This window comes from Scyliorhinus canicula, chromosome 12, assembly GCF_902713615.1.
Source record: "Scyliorhinus canicula chromosome 12, sScyCan1.1, whole genome shotgun sequence".
NCBI lineage: Eukaryota > Metazoa > Chordata > Chondrichthyes > Carcharhiniformes > Scyliorhinidae > Scyliorhinus > Scyliorhinus canicula.
Window position 1 is genome coordinate 108,902,562 of NC_052157.1, and position 21,261 is coordinate 108,923,822.

The 21,261-nt window shown below is 44.3% G+C and overlaps 1 protein-coding gene across 1 annotated transcript in view; it reads right to left on the reverse strand.

Moving 5' to 3' along the window:
* LOC119974649 (RNA-binding protein FUS-like) overlaps positions 1-18,882 on the reverse strand; it is a 33,546-nt gene extending 14,664 nt beyond the window's left edge. The window contains exons 1-7 of the mRNA XM_038813720.1: positions 18,732-18,882; positions 14,721-14,760; positions 12,848-12,899; positions 3,364-3,454; positions 3,152-3,281; positions 1,022-1,134; positions 525-675 (exon numbers count right to left, since the gene is read on the reverse strand). Coding sequence (XP_038669648.1) covers positions 525-675; positions 1,022-1,134; positions 3,152-3,281; positions 3,364-3,454; positions 12,848-12,899; positions 14,721-14,760; positions 18,732-18,738 — 584 coding nt within the window. The 5' untranslated portion in view covers positions 18,739-18,882. The remainder of the gene's footprint in view (positions 1-524; positions 676-1,021; positions 1,135-3,151; positions 3,282-3,363; positions 3,455-12,847; positions 12,900-14,720; positions 14,761-18,731) is intronic.
* Positions 18,883-21,261: the final 2,379 nt, after the last annotated feature.

The following is a 21,261-nucleotide window of genomic DNA, read 5'->3' on the forward strand; positions in this document are numbered from 1 at the left end:
CAGCACTTAATTGCTATGTCAATGAATTTTATTTAGGGCATTCTATTCATCTCAAGTGATATTACTGGCCAACAGCCTGCATGTACATCAGCTTGATGGAACATATCAATTTGTAGTTGAAAAGCAGTATAACCATAATAGCAATGATAACCATACAAATAATTCCATATGCCCTAGTTTTAAATTATGAAAAGAACGCAAGCAAAGGGGTGAATCAGCATATTCTGGAATGATCTCTTAAAATTTCAAACCTAAACGTTTTATTGCTGCCTACATTCAATTATTTGCACAATATGCAGTGGCACAGATTTAGTGAAGCTTTTCCAGCCAAGTTAGAAAACGTTTGTCTCAATTTTATAGTGCACTGAAATGGTTTAAACTATAATTGCCGTTTAAACGGGGAAGTTGAATTAAAGGTACAGTACATGTAAAAATTAATTCCAGTGTACAGATTACATGGATTCTGTTGAGTTGTAAATGACAGGCAGAGGTTTGTAATTAAGCACAATAAAAAAAACACCTACCCCATTCGACCACGTCCCCCTCTACCATCACTGTCAAAGCCACCATGACCATATCCTCCACGGCCTCTACCCCCATTACCCTGCGATCTGCCAAAGTTGCGGTTGTCATCGCCAAATTTACTTCTGCCAGGCCTATCCTGCTCGTAGTCATCTTTGGGAGGAACCAAAAAAAAAAACTGGTTATGAGCAATTGTTCCTTCAAACACCTCTAGTTAAACTTTGCTGTCTTTTTATAAGGCTTCCCATTTGCAGAAGCTTCTGTTCAAAACGTAATACTTTACTAATTCTGTCAAATGGACTTCCTAGATTAGCAGTTATGTGGTCTCTAAACTTGGGCATGCTTTCTCCACTCTCAATGGAATTAAAACTGGCCAACGAAGATGAAACTGTCCGAATATTCATTCTATTTTATCCCATTCTCTATGGCCCTCCCATATCCATGTTGTATTGGATTGGTATGTTAAATCAATGCTTCCACAACTACCCATTGCCCTTACCTCCTGAGCTCTGTTGGCCATAGTTGTCATGAGGTGGATGATACGAAGTTGGGTGGCTGTAACTTGGTTGGCTTGGCTGGGTACTATATTGTGTCTCAGACTTTGAGCCATAGCTGTAAGAGAAGTAGTTATTAAATGGACTATCCAATGTTTTCCTTAGTAAGCGACCAAGGTTTTTCTGGTAGTCATAGGCCCTGTAGTAATTACTGAGGTCACTGCTCCTGGCTGAGGGAGATGGGTCTGGCTCAAGAGGCTATCCAGCAACTAGGAAGCCAGTGGTAAGTTGATTCAGGGCAGCAAATGGGTCATAATTTACAGAGCCTAGCAGCATCCATTCAACAAGCCTTTAGGAACTTGTTTTTTATTGACCAAAGGGCAATGGGGGAGGAATCAATAGCTCAATTTGATCCCAGGTACAGAGCAGACAGATAATGCAAGTTGGCGAGACAGAGCTAGGTCCAGTTGATGTTGAGGCATCAGCAAATATCAAGCAATTGCTCTCTGATGAATGCCACATAGCTGTACAAAAGGTATAGACAATTTGGAATTTAAAACTAAGTCCAAGTTCAATATCCAGGATGTAAGCATAAACAAGAGCTCTCAATTGTAGACAAAACAAGATAAACATGAACTTTTGTTTACAGAAGCTTTTGAAAATTTCAATATCCAAGTTATTCATATTGAGAGTTTAGGAGATAGGGATGCAGTCTTGTTCCATGAGGAACCTATGCACGAATGGTAAAAACCAACCAAAAGGTAAACTAATGCAGTCAACATGGCATTGGGAGCAAGATAGTGCACAAGATAGTTGGTATGACAAAAGTAACAAAATAACCAGGAGCAAGCGAAACAGAACGGCAACTGCGCTGTATTTTCCTTTTCTGAAACCAAACAAGGTCACCAGGGCCCAAGAGCCAAGGCTACTTATGAATAAGGTCACATTAGCTTGGCATCAGTGGAGCTGGAATTGAAATGGAAACTGCCTGCTCCACAACAACTTCGTATCAAGTTTTTAAAAAATGGATTTTTATCAATTCAGCTCATAACAAGAATTAACAGTTGTCAGATGATTTGAAAGCAGAAAACAGGCAATCAGCACAGTAGAGATGGGGTATTGCTGCGAAAGGTGCCACTATACAACTAATGTTTACATGAATTCAGGATTGTGGTAGATAGCACTCTGCACCCAAATACATTACGTGTACTTCAACAATGGTCATGCAATAGTTGCAGGATGAAGATTTACTTACCATTTTGAGTTCTTGTGCTGCAGCTGTTCACAAATTGGAAGTCGGGATTGGGAGGACCAGGGCTCGGAGTCAATCCCATGTTACAATAAGTCAATCAGGGGTAAGTAGAATAAATTTGCCTAGGCTAAAATAAATTTAGTTATATAAGTGTGGCATTAAATGGTACAGGAAGTTGGCAAGGCATGCGCTATACACAATCTTGTAATGTATACAAGTATTCCTCCAATGCTGTTGCTCACAATAACATGGGATGTGGCAATGACTGTGAGCTGTTCATGTGATCTTGGGATCAAACAGGGGAAGCAAGGGCCATGTGATTCAGTAGTGTGGCAAGAACAAAGGGCATAATTTTCAAATACCGAAGTGACGGGTGTAGAAATTCCTTGGGGTGGAGGAAGAGAAAGGGAATCGGCATCCCACTCACAAAAGCACATACTCATGACAAATCTAATTTAGTGAAGCACCTTCTGATGAGGCAACATTCCCGACTCTACTAGTTGAGAAACTGTCCTGCACTAAAAATCATTCATAGTTCCAACTGGTGGGATAAATGGAAGGGCTGATCATACCCTAGGGTGCACAGTGCCACTACCTTGAAGAGCTGGGAGAACTCCCAAAAAACAGTGGTAATCATAGGCAGATATGGTTTAAATGACAGCCAGATGCAAAATAGAAAGATGAGATATTAAAGGCAAATCATTTTAATACACAATTATTAATGGATCACACATGCATTGTAGAGATAACTGTTTTTAAACCAAGCCAGGACCAGCAGGCTAAAGAGGACTAGATATTTTATTTGCAACTGAAAAGTAACAGATTATATACAAGTAAAGGTACTTAAATTCAAGCATAATTCAATATTTTTGAATGACATTACCTGCTAGGGGAATCTGAATGTTGTCCATAACTTCCATACTGTTGCTGCCCATACATATTTTGAGAATTCTCACTTCCATAGCTATGTCCACTCTGCTGGTAGCCTGGTGTTGAGGATTGGGAATTCAACCCTGTAAAACAGAAAATTCAGTTTACATTGATATAGCTGCCCTTTAAGAAAAAGCAACAATTCAGACAAAAACCATGATATACCTGACTGTGCTTGTCCATAACTTGTACCATATCCACGTCGGTCTTGTCCATATCCTGAAGCATCACCAGACTGCTCGTATCCACCATGATCCTTAGCAGAGAGATGTGCATTAGTTACAAAACTGTTTAGTTATACATACACACCCAAGTCAGACATTTCCTTCCCAAAAAAAAAAGAAGAGTACTCTGGTGGGGAAAACATCATTTCCACATTTTTACATTCTCTATGCCCTCAATACTAGTAGAATTTGATTTACTAATGGAAAAGTGAATCTGTCTCAAACCCTCTTTCCCATGTGCATCTATCTTATAACTACAATTAGGGTTAGGTCGCAGATCTATTTCCTCTCTCCAGGTACTGTCTGACTTGCTGTGTTTCCAGCATTTTCTATTCAGATTATCAACATTAAAACTTTTCTTAAATGGCAGAGATTCATTGTACATGATAGAAAGATATACACCTCACATGGAGTTCAAAGTTCAGTGCCGGGTCAGAAAGAGTGGTGCTATGTGCTCACATACAGAACTCGGCCACGTGCAATACCTGCAAGGTGCCATTTCTCAAGTTCACAGAAAATAGCTAGAAATAAATTTGGGTACAAAAGATGCTATATTTGACAAATTTTACAGGCATGTTGTTGTGAGCCCTTGGTCAGTAGCTGCCATTTGGGGACTTGAATACTCACTTGTGGCTCTCAGCACAATTGCTGTGCTTTATGTCTCTTTCCCCTTCCAGCTGGAAAGAACAAATAATGCTAAAGCAACAGGAAGACATAGATCGTTATGCACTATTGAGCTTTCAATTTTTTTACTATCCAGTTTGTAGCTGACCTCAATTTAATTACTCAAAGACAAGAGTAATGAATTCAGGATTTCAACATGTGACCATGTCAGTTCCAGCTACAATACGTTGAGTGTATTCCGAAAGCAACCATCAGGCATGCCATTTTCTTAGGACTGCAGCTGACAAGCAGCCAGTGAACTAAAGGATCTGAAATGAGAGCCAGTCTGCCAACTTTCAAGTTATTCAAATATCAATTAAGAAAGCGGAATGGATGGAAAGGTTCAAAGCAGAAAACATATCTACAGTAGTCCCCCGTTATACCGCGCTCCGCAATACCGCGATATACGGCGGGGGTATTATGGACCCCAACTGTCAGCTTCCCTCTCCGGATCAAAGTGAGCCGGCCGCTGAAATTGACACTGCCGGCTGCTCTCTCCCTCCAATCAGCCGGCAGTGTCAATTTCAGCGGCCGGCTTACTTTGATCCGGAGAGGGAAGCTGCTCTCTCACTGAAACAATCAGCCGGCCGCTGAAATTGACACTGCCGGCTGCTCCCTCCCTCCAATCCAACTTTTAAGTTGTTAAAAATGCAGCAGTGCTTGTTTTAATTAGATCCACAATGGGGGTTTTAAATTTATTTAAAAATCTATGCATGCGCTTCCCATTGTGAGTCTACGGGGGTCTGACCTCTTCCCCCCGCAGACTCACAATGGGAAGCGCATGCATAGATTTTAAAATAAATTTAAAACCCCCATCGTGGATATCCGCGGCTCGGATGCAACGAGGGTGGCTGTCTTGGACCCCAACACCCGCGTTATAAAGGGGGACTACTGTATTCAAGTTAGCTCACTTTTCAAGAAAAGCTCATCGTCCAATAATCAAGACAATAACCTTCCCAGTAACAAATAAAGACTGATCCAATTAAAACAAGTTTCTTCTGTGGCATTTAATAGGAATGTCAGATTCAAGTGTGAGGTTTTTGACAAATCCACCCCTACTCCCAAGAGTTATTCTAGCATTGTGTTGGCTTTTAAAATATTATGACAGAAATATGCCAGGTTATTGTAGAAAAAGATCAACGGGGAGGGGTGGGAGCGTATTCTATTTAAATACACTTTGTGCGTTAAGTTCATTTGTCAGCTTTTTGCATTTGACAATTAAAATCGTTCAATAGTTTTCTTGAAAGTTGGGAGCCTCAGGGAGCATATCAGTGCAATAAAATGCAAGGAAAGGGTTTGCTTGCACGACACAAAAACATGTAAAAGTGAACAGTTAAGCCTTACAATTGGGTCACTGCTACTTTTCACTGGGTGAAGGGGAGGGGCATGGCCAACGAGGGAGGAAGCAGCAAAGGACAATGACAATAATAGACCTGCAATTGACATTTGAATTTCAAGATGAAGTGTGAGCTGGTGCATTTTGGTAGGTAGAACAGAGACTTGGGATAAAGGAGCAAAGAGATCTAGGAACAGAGGCCCCACGCTTCAAGAGTGGTTAGACCGTGAAACTCAATACCACAAGGAGCAATTGAGACCATCAGCATAAATGCATTTAATGGAAAAAGTTAGATAAAAGCTGGAAAGGAATAGAAGGAAATGGAACTGAACTGGAAGGAGGTTCATGTGAAATAAACAGGCAAGGACCTGTTGAGCTAAATGTCCTAATTCTATGTCATAGAATGTATGTAAAAATAGTAGAAGAATAGATCATCGTCTTCTGCTATTTTATTCTACCACTAACTAAAGAGAAGGAAGATCACAGGAACGCAGAATAAACCCTGCAAGCGAAACAACTCTTGGGCATACTGCAAATCTACCCAGAAACATACAGGCAATTGACAGTACTGACACTGATCCAGGCTCATGGGACGTGCAAGACTTTTTCTAAATTTGAAAAAGATAAGAATGAGCCAGAAGACCTGACATTCTCAGTCTGAGTATCAACAATGGCTAAGCTATAAATTTAGAGAACCTACAATCAAGGAAACATCCATTTTATAATTTTACGGGTTGAAATTAAGAAAACATACGGTTTATTTCTAAAATATTCTTTTCCTGTAGAAATGAATAGAATACAAGGAACAATTTGACATTTTTTAGGGGAAGCAGATACTTAGGTACTTGGTTAAGATATTGCAAATTTGTTCCAGTATTGAACCAAGTCAAAAGAAAAGTAATGTCAACTTGGAAAAGTGACTGAAGCAACCAAATTTGATAGCAGCAGTAAAGGCTCCGAAAACACGGACCAATTACAGCAAAGGAGGGGGGGGGGAAGCAAAGGGAGAATGGAACCAAAAATAGTAAGCCCAAAGGGGTTTAAGTATCAAGAATTAATGCCAAGCAATCATCCCAGATGACAATCATAGTTTACTCCTAAAAAAAAAATCTTCACTTGGCCAGAAAGTGCTACAAATTATACAAACACAACCCAGGGAGCTGGATTCCAAATTAAAATAGTTTCGGTTTTGAAGTAGGAAAGCAACAAAAAGGAAGTTTGAAAATGCAAGTAAAAAAGTTTTGCACATGCTTCCTACAAGTTCAAGAGAAATAGACGCCTTGCAAAAAGTTATGAATAATCTCATCTCCTGCAGGCTCATATGAAATAAATGCAAAGCTGAGTTGTTAAAATGGAGAAAGACTGGAACCAGAGTGACAAGGATTAAATTTCATCTGATCATTCCAGCATATACACTGACATCATTAGGAGTGCATCTGGATATCTTTGAAGCATGACCAACTCAAGTTACACCACTATTAACTATTGGTTGCAATTAGACACTTAACATTAAGCAACTAAAAAGTTTATGAATTGAAAACAAATAGCAAGCCAAGAATCAGCGGTAATCACAAAGCAAGAAGATGTTCCAAATTAAAGAGGCCTGGAGTAAATTCATGAATATAGTCGATTATTGTTTTGGGCGGTTCACAAGATGGATAAAAGTTGAAATGGTCAACAAACGAGATATTTTTACATTCTGCCAAGCCACTAACAAAAGGAAAACTAATAAGCAGATTGCAGCAATTACTACATTTGGTCAACAGCACTGCAATGGTGAAGGAGATGGATCTTGTAGAAAGAATAAAGACAAGATGTTACTGCAGATGTTGGTTGAAAATAATAATGACTAATGACAAAACAGTCCTGAAGAGGCAGAAGGAAAACCAAGTTTAGTCTCCATGCAGAGAAAGAGTAGAGGGCAGACAATAACTAAACATGGGCAGAAATTATTTCCATTACTTTAGACAGTATTTTCAAACTTCCAACATGTAGCTCAGTTTTCAGTTTTGCCTCAGTGGTGGTACTCAGGTCAAAGTAAAGTTCCACTCGACACGAGCAAATCAGTTGACACATTAGTGCAATACAGCACTTTAAAGTGTCATATCATGGCAAATTGAGGCGTTGCCTGTTCAGCCAGAGAAAAGATTCCATACTAATATTTTAAGAGCTGTGGAGTTCCCCTGGTGGTGTGAAATATCAATTGATCAAAAATATCCCAATTATATACTTTTTTGCAGTTTTTCCCATCATAATTGGCCATTTCCTCCCCCCCCCCCCCCCCCCCCCCCCCCAATAGAACCAAACTAGTTTCCAGTAGTTAAGGATTTAACTTGGTTCAAATTGTAGAACTCATTTCCAGGGTTGGTGGTTGAAGCAGAAAACGTTAACAGGTAAAATTAGATTAGATTGGGAGGTTGGGGGGAATAAAAGAGGTATAAAAGTGATAGCGTCACAAAACCTTGCATTTATATAGAAACTTTAGATCGCAAAAAAACATCCCAGGATATTCACAGAAACATTTTAAAAATTTGATACCAAGCCACACTAGTAGATATTAGGAAAAGTGACCAGAAGGGCAGGCAAGGTCATGGAAGGATTTGAACACAAATGAGAACTTTAAATTTGGGGCAGTCGGACAAGGCTACAATGTAGGTTGGCAAGCATGAGACGATGAACAAATATGAATTCCTGCACGTTCGAATGTGGGAACAATTTTGGACAAACTGAAGGTTAAAGGAAGGAAGGCAAGAGAGCAGTCAGAGCATCGGAAGACAAAGCTAGAAGTAACAAGGCCTGGGTGTCAGTTCCAGCACACATCGGGTAGCATAACGAAAAAGGCGTCTTTAAACAGGAAATATGACGACCAACATCAGTGTACAAACAACATTTTTAATAGCCAGATATGGCTTCACCGCAATAAGGATTTAAAACTATTGACAAACCATTGGAAAGCCTATAATTTACTAAAGACATTTGAAACTTTGGGCATATTCATACTGAATTTATTTTACTAATGACAATCTAATTTCAACCTTCGATCAAATACGTAACAACTGTGGTTGTTCAAAATGAAACAGATCAGATTAAAACCTGCTTATAATTACTATAACAATTATCGACTTGTGACTTTACGTAATGCGGAATTATACATTGACAGCATTAATATAGCGCAGTACAGCAAAATTATATCAATGCTGCTCTTCAGTATAGTTCTGATGCCACGGAAATTTAGCAGCTGTTTTCACAGCAGCACCTGAGAAGAGCTGGTTGTCTGCATGGCAGATAGTATGATAAATCAAAGTTTATCTTGGAAGGGCTGTTAACTCACTTGGGCAAGAAGATAGCTGAATCTACCCAATAACAGTCCACGTACCAGACTTCCGGTGGTGGCCATGTGCGGGTAGATCACATTTTCGGCAGCTCCCACCGCTAAGGGACCAATGGGCCCTTTCAAGGAGCTTGACGGCCCCTTTTCGGCATAGATCGGCAGACAAACAGCGCTAGAAGGCTCCCCACAGTAGTTTATGGAGGGGAGCAGGACGGCCAAACAAACGAGCAACAAGAACGGGCACGGGAACAGAAAATGGCGGCCTGCTCGGATCAGGCAGCGTTGGCCCAGTGGTCGCGGGAACAGCAGAAGTTCTTTAGGAGTCGCTTTGCTGACCTGAAAACGGAGATACTGGCTGCAATGAAGGCATCAATGGAGAAAATGGTTGAGACCCAGAAAATGCAGAAGGCAGCACCGCAGCATTATGAATAGCACAATTGCTTCACAGCTCCAAGGTCCCAGGATCGATTACCGGCTTGGGTCACTGTCTGTGCAGAGTCTGCACATTCTCCCCGTGTATGCGTGGGTTTCATCCGGGTGCTCTGGTTTCCTCCCACAGTCCAAAGATGTGCAGGTTAGGTGGATTGGCCATGCTAAATTGCCCTTAGTGTCCAGAATTGCACTTAGCGTTGGGTGGAGTTGCTGGGTTATGGGGATAGGGTGGAGGTGTGGACCTTGGGTAGGGTGCTCTTTCCAAGAGCGGGTGCAGACTCGATTGTCCGAATGGCCTCCTTCGGCACTGTAAATTCTATATATAAAGGCGATCAAGGAGATTGAGAAAAGGGTCTCGGATAATGAGGACGAGATACTGGCCTGGCCGTCAGGGTGGAGGCGTACGATGGCCTACATAAGAAGTGGCAGGAGAGGCTGGAAGTCATTGAAAACAGGTCCAGGAGGCAAAACCTGCGCATTCTAGGCCAACCTCAGGGTCGGACACAAGCGCATTCGTGACCACGTTACTGAGGACCCTGATGGGGTCAGGAGCATTCCCATGGCCTCTGGAACTGGATGGGGCACATAGTCCTTGCAAGGCAGCCCAAAACTATGAATCGCCGAGGGCCACGGGGGTACGGTTCCACCGCTTCTCGGATAAGGAACAATTCCTGCGATGGACTAAAAAAGGAGTGGAGCAGCAGGTGGGAGATCAACGTAATCTGTATCTACCAGGACCAGAACTGGGCAAGAGGGGTGCTGGATTCAACTGGGCTAAGGTGGCCCTCCACAGCAAAGCGGTGACGTTCGGGCTGTTGCATCGGCGAGGCTGTGGGTCACGTATCAAGATCGCCACCATTACGTTGATACACCGGACGAGGCGTGGAACTTTATCAAGCAAGAAATGGTGGACTCAATCTAAAGGACAGCCACACTGGGACATTACCACTGGGATGGTGATTGCCGAGTAGCCGGAGGGAGCGACATTGTGTTGTTCACTCTTATTTTTGTTTGTTCGCTGTGTCTTTGGCCATGTTTTCGGCTTTTGTAGAGCTCGGCCGCAGAGGGAGGAGAGGGGCCCTACACGGAGGGCTGCTTTCCTGGCAGCCGGAGCCGGTTCTTTTGTGGGGTCAGGTTTGAGCCCGGGGTTTGTTGTTTGTTTCGTGGGGAGGGAAATGTTCTTTGGGGGCCGTTGAAGCAGATAGATTGGGCTTTCCACAGGGAGAGAGGGGCCCGAAAAAACAAGGCATCTGAATAATCGGTGACATAGGCGGGAGCTGCCGGGGTCGGCACGGGTCAGCTGACTCACGGAAGCTTAATTGGGAGGGGGGGGGGGGGGGGGGGAGGAGAGCCAGCGTTAAGCGGGTGCTTGACTTGGGGGTTTGGGATCACGGGGGGGGGGGGGGGGGGGGAAATCACAGAGCTGCGGGGGGGGGGGGGGGGGGGGGGGAAGAGGAGGGATGCTGCTTCACTGACAGAAAAGGAGCCAACATGGGGGAAAGAGGGAGAGTCGGGGGGCCCAATGGAAGGGCTCAAGTGGGAGACGCGGGCTTGTGGCTGGCCGAAAAAGGGAGATGGCTAATCGGCAGGGGTGGGCGGGGTTAGCCCCCCATCCAGGCTGATCACGTGGAATGTGCAGGGCCTAAATGGGCCGGTCAAGAGGGTTCACATGTGCTCGCACCTAAAGGGGTTAAAGGCAGACGTAGCCATGTTACAGGAGACGCACCGAAAACTTGCAGACCAAACAAGATTGAGAAAAGGGTGGGTGGGCCAGGTGTTCGATTCGAGGCTGGATTCAAAGACCAGAGCTGGATTCAAAGACCAGAGAAGTAGCAATCCTGGTCAGCAAACTGGTGGCTTTTGAGGCAGGGAATATTGTGGCCGACAAAGGGGGCAGATACATAATGGTTAGCGGGAAGCCGCAGGGAACTCAGGTGGTGCTAGTGAACGTTTACGCCCCAAACTGGAATGTCGTGGAATTTATGAGACGCAAGCTGGGTAAAATTCTAGACAGACTCACACAATCTGATTATGGGGGGGGGGGGGGGGTGATTTCAAGTCATAGACCCTGTATTGGACCGGTCAAACCCCAGGTCGGGGAAGCAACCAGCGCCAGCTAAAGAACTGAGGGGATTCATGGAACAGGTGGAGACCCGTGGAGATTCGCCCGACTGAGGGCGAAGGAGTTCACTTTCTTTTCCCATGTCCACAAGGTTTACTCCCGTATAGATTTCTTTATGATGAGCAGGGCGCTAATCTCTAGAGTGGAGGGGACAGAATATTCGGCCATTGCAGTCTCCGATCATGCTCCACACTGGGTGGATTTGCATCTTGCGGTGGAGAGGGGTCAGCCCCTGCTATGGAGGCTAGATGTGGGGCTCTGGCAGACGACGAGGTTTGTGGGCGGATAAGGAGGAACATTAAAGCTACCTGGAAACTAATGATACGGGGGAGGTAGCAGCGTCCATGGTGTGGGAGGCCCTGAAGGCAGTTATCAGAGGGGAGTTGATCTCTATCAGATCCCATAGAGAAAAGAAAGAGCGGAGAGAGAAAGGCTCGTTGAGGAGATAATCAGAGTAGACAGGAGTTACGCGGAGACCCCGTGACGGGGCTACTGAAAGAGCACCGGAGGCGGAATTTTACGTGCTGACCACAGGGAAGGCGGTAGCACAGCTGAGGAAGGCCAGAGGGGCTGCCGTTAGGCTGCAGACCATTAAGATGACGGTTCTCCCCAGATTCCTGTTCATCTTCCAGTACCTTCCCATCTTCATCCCCAAATCCTTCTTTAAGCGGGTGAACAAGATGATCTTGGGATTCGTATGGGCAAATAAGACCCCGCAAGTAAAGAGACTGTAGCCAGAGCACAGTCCAGGTGGGGGTGGGTGGGATTTGTCCCAGGCAAGATAGACAGAGGGTTTCAAAGCTGGCATAGGGCAGGCATTAAAAGGATGGGGGACCTGTTCATAGACAGGACCTTTCCCAGTCTGAAAGCGCTGGAGGAGAAATTCAGTTTGCCCCCCAGAAATGCTTTCAGATACCTTCAGGTACGCACCTTTATGAAAAAACAGGTGGTATTGTTCTTTTCTTTGTATACATGGTCAACTTTTTGTTAATGGTTGCGCACGGTTATGCAAGAATTATGTTTTTGACAAAAATTTTGAATAAAAATAATTTTTTTTTAAAGTCCAAGTACCAACAAAAGGATAGTCGCCCTCAGAAACAGATTCAAAGCGACAAAGCACTTGCATTAATTGAAATAGTGAGTTTAACCCAAGCAACATTGCTCAGTCACAATCTAAAAACCAGGCCGGGTTTCCAGGACTCACTTAAAATGTCAGACTAGGCTACTCAGCCACTCACAGGATCATGACTGAGCTAACTTTATCAAGCATCTGAAGTTTTGGCAGGATATTATGCCCAGATTTCCACCATGACATTCATGTACTATCAAGCCTCAGGTTTAACTTTTAAAAGATCATAGAATCAATTTTGCTTAGGGCCACTCATTAACATCTCGATCCATTTCAGTGGATGGTGGGCAGTAAACTCGTTCTTAGTCAAAATACTTGCATGAAAAATACAAACAGCACAAAGCTGATTATAACATGGCCAATAGTCATGGTCATCTTGAAGCTCTCAAACCAGTTATTTAACTTAACATACCTCTGCAGAATGCCCAAAACTTTGGCTTGACTGTGCACCATAGGCTCCATAGCTGCAAAAGAAAGATGTTTAAATACACAAAAAAGTGATCACATGTTATAGACTTCTATTAAACCAAATTGGGCTGCAATCACTAAAAATAAGCAATGATAAGACATGAAGAATGTAAGGGCATTGGGTATTGTAGCAAAAGACCTATTTAACAGTTAAATCATGTTTGCTCTTAGATTCCTACGTAGTCCACTACACCTGGAGCATTTCAGAATGCATGAAAAGTATTATTAACTCCACAATTGCAAGGGCAGCACGGTGGCACAGTGGTTAGCATTGCTGCCTATGGCACTGAGGACCCGGGTTCGAATCCTGGCCCTGGGTCACTGTCCGTATGGAGTTTGCACATTTTCCCCGTGTTTGTGTGGTTTCGCCCCCACAACCCAAAAGATGCGCAGGGTAGGTGGATTGGCCACTCTAAATTGCCCCTTAATTGGAAAAAAAAATAATTGGGTACTCTAAATATAAAAACTCCACAATTTCAGAACTGTAGCAATTTAGATCCAGATTTCAAAAGGGAAATTCATTCTACAAGTCACCTTTAAATTATTGAAATGATGGGGAGATGCCGGCGTTGGACTGGGGTGAACACAGTAAGAAGTCTTACAACACCAGGTTAAAGTCCAACAGGTTTGTTTCAAACACCAGCTTTCGGAGCGCAGTTCCTTCCTCAGGTGAACCAATAAACCTGTTGCTCAAATAAAATCTCAGAATTCACTTACTCCAATAAGTTTAGTCTAATGTTTATGCTGTTGCCTTTCATTAGATTTACAAAAGACAAGAATCCAACTGAATGGGCACTGGCTCATTGGTGCAAATACATTTTGTGATAACACGCAGCTTCCCCTCCAAGCTATACATCATCTTGGCTGGAACTATATTGCCACTGGAAATTATTGAAAAGCATCATAATTGTAGCGTCCAACAATTTAGCCCAACATCCCATTTTGGTTCTCAGCTTATTGATCAGAATTAATCGTATCCACATAATGATTATTCAACGACACTATACCCAAGTCGCAGAGCTACACAATAAACCGGTTGCTCAAATAAAATCTCAGAATTCACTTACTCCAATAAGTTTTGTTTAATGTTTATACTGTGGCCTTTCACTGGATTTACAAAAGACAAGAATCCAACTGAATGGGCACTGGCTCATTGGTGCAAATACATTTTGTGATAACACGCAGCTTCCCCTCCAAGCCATACTCCATCTTGGCTGGAACTATATTGCCACTGGAAATCCCCAACAGCAACTATACAACATGAACTACAGCAAGGCAGCTCACCATCACCTTCTTAGGGGCATTAGGGTTGGGTAATAAATGCTGGCCTAGCCAGCAACACATACAAGAGCAAAAAAAAAAAATTAAACTGAAGCACACAAGTGTGCAGTCCGGTCAGGGGTGTGCGACTAGAAACAGCAAGATTATCACTCCAGGTTTCGAACACTCAGACAATTCAAACAAAGGAACCACGTCAGAAATATATTAAATTAGAAACACAAAAAAACTGGAAAATCTCACAGGTCTGGGTGGCTAAAAAGCCATCGTAGAAGGGTCATATTGGACAAAAGCTTTAACTGTTTCTTCTTTCACAGATGCTGCCAACCTGCTGAGTCCCTCCAGCGCTTTTGTTTTTATTTCAGATTTCCAGCATCCACTGTATTTTGCTCTTAGTTTAGTCTGAAATATTTAGCTTTTGTCAGCATCTGTAGAAAAGTAAGTTCTGTGCATTCCTAGCATCTTCTGCCTTTCAAATTTCTAAACATTTTTCTTTATACAGATAACTGGTCCTTTTAACTCCTGACATGCAAACATACCTTTGTGCTTGAGCTCCAGGCTGGCTGTAATTTCCATAATCTGTAAATTAAAAAGTGGAAAGAAAATCAATGGTTGCTTCTGCAATCTGCCCACACATCTCAAACTTGCACTTGTTCCCTGTACCCAGTTTAGTGCTCACAAAACAAAGCTCACCTAAGAAATTGAGATTAAAATAGCTTTTAGTTTGTACTGCCTGCACCTTCCAATTAAAAATGAGTGAATCAACATCACCTGCCTTTCCATCAATTACAACAATGATTTGGAAAGTTAAATGTTCGATTCCCCGCTGGGTCACTGTCTGCGCAGAGTCTGCACATTCTCCATTCTCCCCGTATCTACGTGGGTTTCCTCCGGGTGCTTCGGTTTCCTCCCACAGTCCAAAGACATGCAGGTTAGGTGGATTGGCCATGCTAAATTGCCCTTAGTGTCCAAAAAGGTTAGGAGGGGTTCTTGGGTTACAGGGATAGGGTGGAAGCAAGGGCTTAAGTGGGTCGGTGCAGACTCGATGGGCCGAATGGCCTGCTTCTGCACTGTATGTCCTAACTGAATTGTGAAGAGCGTGCAGAGACATTTCAAGAGGATTTGGAGAGGCTAAACACATGGGCAAACCGTTGGCAGATGGAATACAAATGAAAATAGGAGGTTACCACTTTGGAAAGAAAGGTATTTCTTAAAATACCAAGAGGCTGGGATGTGTTGAACAAAGGGTCTTGGGATCCTTGTTCATGAGTTCACTGAGTTAGCAGGTACAAGAAGCAATTATGGCAAACAGTATACTGGCCTTTAATAAAATAGGATTCGCATATAGGAGTAAAGATACGCAATTATTGGAGCCGTGGGACTATTGTACAGTTCTCGCCTACTTACCCATAAAAAGATTACCTGCGCTCCCGCTTTGGAGACGTTTACCAAACTAATTCCTGGGATGTCCTACGAGGAGCATTTAAATAGACAGTGCCTTTATCCTTTATTCTGGTGTTTAAAAGAATAAGAGTTGATCATGTTCAAATATACAAAACTCTTAGCGATCAACAGGGTAGATGCAGGAAGAATGCTTTCTCTGGCTTTCAGTGGAGGGTCGAGAACCAGGGAACAGTCTCAGAAGGGGCAGGCCATTTAGAACAGAGATGAGGACAAATTTCTTCAATTAGAGCTTGCTGAATCTTTGGAATTCTCTGCCCCATAGAGTCGTGGGGGCTCAGGTCATTAAGCATGTTCAAGAACGAGAGGTTTCTATATATTAAAAACACGAAGGGATACAGGGATAATAGAGGAAAATGATGAAGTAGAAGATCAGCCATGATCTCATTGAATGGACTTGAAGGACCTATTCCTATTTTATACTGTCAAATGACAGCATGCAAGTAACCATGGTATAAATTCTCTTTATTTTAAAAGCAACTTGGCTGAAGGGACACTGCACAAAAATATCAGTCTCAACTAAAAGTAATTATGCTAAATAAAAATCACAAGCAGAGATGTTCCGTCAGCTGTCATAAAATTATACGGCTATTTGGATGAACAGCACCCCAGCCTCTGTTGCATTTAATCGGCAAGTCACATCCAACATTCATAAGTTACACATGGTAGCATTTGATGCATTAGGGCAGATACTCTTTTATACTAGCACACTGCACTGATTTAGAAATTCTGAAGACAGACACCCTTGAGTCAGCTCTCATCCAGTAAGCAGAATTAAACCCATTATTTTGCTGCCAGAGTAGGAAAGAGCCAGATTTACTACTATAATCAAATCAATCTCAAAATTAAAAGACACTTGCATTAATGAGATGTTAACAGGTCACTTTTTCAAACTAAGAAACAGAAAACTTCTGATTATCTACTGGTGTTACACTGGCAAAATAATTAACAGCCAACATGATCACATCACAAGTCATTGGGTACCAGTGTTTTCCTCCACAAGCAATCCAACCGTACTCCACAGTTCTGCTTTCTATCTGTACCTGATATTTTCAAGCAATTGTCCAATTCCGTTTTGGAGTAATGAGGCACTCAGCTGTAATATTTTGCAGTAGAGAATTTCCACATTCTATCCTTTACATGAAGATACGTTTGAAATCTTAAATTTTCTGTGATGATCTTAAATGCACTTTCCATGAATTACCAACCACCTCAGTGAAATAAGATTTCTAACCCCCCATAACTAAAGGCATCCTCATACCTACATCATAAATTCCATCTTGAAGCTGTTCCTTTTTATATCATTCCTATAAAAGTCTACTTTTAGTAGACTTACCCATTAAAAGATTACCTGCGCTCCCGCTTTGGAGACGTAGTTTCTGTCAACTAGTCAACTGTAGTTGTGCCAGGGGCTGGTTTAGCACAGGGCTAAACAGCTGGCTTTTAAAGCAGACCAAGGGAAGACAGCAGCACAGTTCAATCCACGAACAGGCACCGGAATGTGGCGACGAGGGGCTTTTCACAGAAACTTCATTTGAAGCCTACTTGTGACAATAAGCGATTTTCATTTCAATGTACAAATTCAAAAAATTACCTCACAAATGTAGAAGCAATGAATCGACATACCTTATCTGCTTTCATTGCCACCTTCAATAGATTGCACATCTTTAATAGATTGCGTATTTATAAACCATGACCCCTCTGTTCCCAAGTATTAAAAGTTTTACACCATAGCCTTTCCTATTCTTAACCTTCAATTTTTATTACTCTAGATTTCTAAAGATTATTTGTCCCCATTGGTCAGCAAGTCTTTGCAATCTTAATTTACCACCCGAACTTAATATTGTCAGACCTGTCCCAATTACAAATAAAGTATGATGATGATGCAACTACAACGGCGTGCTCAAATCCTACAGAAACTTGTACAATAATCTCTATTGTCACAAGTAGGCTTACATTGCAATGTTACTGTGGAAAGCCGTAGTTGCCACATTCCGTCATCTGGGTACACAGGAGAATTCAGAATGTCCAAATTACCTAACAGCGCGTCTTTCTGGACTAATGGGAAGAAACCGGAGCACCTGGAGGAAACCCACGTAGACACGGGTAGAGCGTGCAGACTCCGCACACAGTGACCCAGCCGGGAATCAAACCTGGGACTCTGGCGCTATGAAGCCACAGTGTTAACCACTGTGCTATTATGTTGTCCTAAAATAAACACTTGTTTCGGCTTTAATCCAGGAAACATACCACCCAGAAGTTCAAGACCAGCTGCCACCTCTGGCAGAAGAGTTCAGTAACAAGATTCCCTTCCTGGACTGTTGTCAAGAGTTAAATTTGATTGAGAATGCGCCACTCCAAACTGATGAGATGTGAAGTTACATAGGCACTTATTTTGGCTCGTACAATGCGAACACAACAAAGTTTAACTATATGACTAACCAAACATTACCTTAAACTGCAAAGGGTTATATAGGGGTATTGTGGTGGGCAGATACAAAGCTCTGTCCACTGAGAGGAGTTGCATGTTCCGAGTGCTGTACGGTACAGTGGGTATTGGCTCTCTCCCCTCGACAGTGAACGGGGGCGCGGGAAGAGGCCGCTCGCGGGGGGGGGGGGGGGGGGGGGGGGGGGGGACTTTCCCGCCCGCCCCAAAGCCGCTCCTCAAAATGGCGGCCCGGTGCCCGGGGCATTTGGAACTGCGTCACGCTGCTTCCCCCAGGCCCTAGTGACAGGGCCTCGGGATGGAGGCGGCAAACCCGCCTCCGTCTCCCTTCACAACCCCAGCATCGCCGCCTGGCCTCACGGCGCTGTGCCGCCCGCGGCGGGTGGAGGAGAGAGCGGGCAGTCACCATGCCTCATCCACCCACCCTGCCTGCGCCCGCCAAAAAGAGCGACAGGCGCGGGACGGGGCGTGCGAGGCCCCAGCTTCCCTGTCAGGGAGCTCCCGGGCCCGGCTCAGAGGCGGATGGCGAGAGGCCGCCCCCCCGCGGGGGAAAGCCGGCCTCGCTATCCCGCCTCTGCTCCTGTTCGCCACTCTTTTCTTTTCCTCTCCAGTCCAGTCCGGCTGCCGCTCGCACCGCCCTTACCGGACATGCTGCCTCCTCTACCGAGCACTTCTCTCCCGCCCACCGACTGATTGAGCGGCTAATGGCGGCCCGGGGACACACCAACTCCCGTCCGCTACAAGGGGGTGTCTATGTAGTGAGGTAATGGCAAAAATCAGCAAACTCCCACTGCTGGAACTGGAAACATACCGGACTAAATTACAATATTAAATACCCCGCGGGTCACCGATAAAGCGGCATTGCCCAACTCGACTGCGACAAAAAAACAGATGCAATGTGTTTGATGCCCTCCCCCCCAAAAATCTGATGAGATGGTAGTTCCCGGTCTGACCCAGTTCTGGAACGGGTTAGTGTTTGGAGCACGTGACTCACAGGCCCCTCCCCCAAAGGCTGGGCCACGTGTTCATTTAAGACATCAATGTAGAGGTGCCCTCTCACTTTGGCTCCATTGAGTGCCTCATCCTGTGGGGGCATTTCACCTGCACCCTCTTGGGGAGGGATCGCTCTAGAGAGCCTACAACTTGGTGGGCGGCTGGAGGAAGCTTCAACTTTGTCCGAGGTCTGGGACAGGATGTTTGCCGGGCATTCTGGAGGCTTCTGGATCCTGATGTCGGCGGAGTTGCTCCACACATCAGGTCGTCCACATGCATGTCCATTGTGGTCTTGTGGACCTCCTCCCCCCTTAAAGAACATAAGAACGTGGAGCAGGAGTAGGCAATTCAGCCCCTCGAGCCTGCTCTGCCATTCAATACGACCATGGCTGACCTCCTCGCGATCTCAACTCCACTTTCCTGCCCTTTGTCCATAACCCTTCAACTCATTATTAATTAAAAATCTGCGACTGCTGCTCCCGGATGCGGAAGGGGAGAGAAGAATTGGGGATATATACAAGTGGCTGGGAGAGCTGGGAGGCATGCAGGGTGGTGAAGATCAAGGAGAAATGGGAAGCAGAGTTGGGAGGGGAGATCAATTGGGGAACATGAAGTGAGGCACTGCGTAGGGTAAATGGGACCTCTTGTGCAAGGATGAGCCTGATACAGTTTAAGGTGGTGCACAGGGTGTATACGACTTGGGCAAGAATGAGTGGGTTCTTTCACGGCGCAGAAGATGAGTGTGAGAGGTCTGGGCAGGGGCCAGTGAATCACGCGCACATGGTTTTGGGGTTGCGAAAAATTGGGAAGATTCTGGGTGGGGGTGTTCGCAGTCTTAGCCAGGATAGTGGAGGAGGAGGTGGACCCAGACCCTTTGGTGGCGATATTTGGGGTTTCAGAGAAACCGGAGCTCATGGAAAGGAGGAAGGCCGATGTCTTGGCCTTCGCCTCTCTGATTGCATGGCGGCGAATTTTGCTGGAGTAGCAGTCGACATCGCCACCTCGGGTAGCGGATTGGTTGGGTGACCCGTACGACTTCCTGCGATTAGAGAAGATAAAGTTAAGGGGCTCTTCAGGGGTTTTGAAGAATGGTGGGGGATGTTTGTGACCGTGTTTGAGGGGCTGTTCGCCGCAGGAGAGGGGGGGTGAAAAAAGGGAAAAATCTATACTGACTATAGTTGATTGTTGGGAAGCATGTTTCCTAGGGTATTTGTTCGTTTAGATAGATAGAAGATAGATAGAACAGTACAGCACAGAACAGGCCCTTCGGCCCTCGATGTTGTGCCGAGCAATGATCACCCCACTCAAACCCACATATCCACCCTATACCCGTAACCCAACAACCCCCCCTTAACCTTACTTTTTAGGACACTATGGGCAATTTAGCACGGCCAATCCACCTAACCCGCACATCTTTGGACTGTGGGAGGAAACCGGAGCACCCGGAGGAAACCCACGCACACACGGGGAGGACGTGCAGACTCCACACAGACAGTGACCCAGCCGGGAATCGAACCTGGGACCCTGGAGCTGTGAAGCATTTATGCTAACCACCATGCTACCGTGCTGCCGTTGTAAGCTGATTTGATACATATTTGTAATAAAATACATTTTTAAAAAATAATTTAAAAATCTGTCTGTCACCTCCTCAAATTTACTCAAAAGTCCTGGCACACCAGACTCTGGGGTAGTAAATTTCATAGATTCACAACCCTTTGAGAGAAGTAATTTCTTCTCATCTCTGTTTTATACCTGCTACCCCTTACCCTAAAACTATGACCTTTCGTATGGAACGATCTGTCTAGACCAGGGGTGGGCAAACTTTTCCGTGCAAGGGCCACATTCAGAAATTCACAATTTTAAAGGGCCGCATAGTATATTTAGTATAATAATTACTTCACCCGGTTATGATTCTGGGCGCCTCATATAGAACATAAAACAGTACAGCACAGAACAGGCCCTTCGGCCCTCGACGTTGTGCCGAGCAATGATCACCCTACTCAAGTCAACGTATCCACCCTATACTAGTAAGTAACCCAACAGCCCCCCCATTAACCTTAAAAAAAAATTTAAATTTAAAAAAAAAAATTAAAAATGACTTGGTGGGCCGCATAAAGACCTTTGGCGGGCTGCATGCGGCCCGCGGGCCGTAGTTTGCCCATCCCTGGTCTAGACTCTAT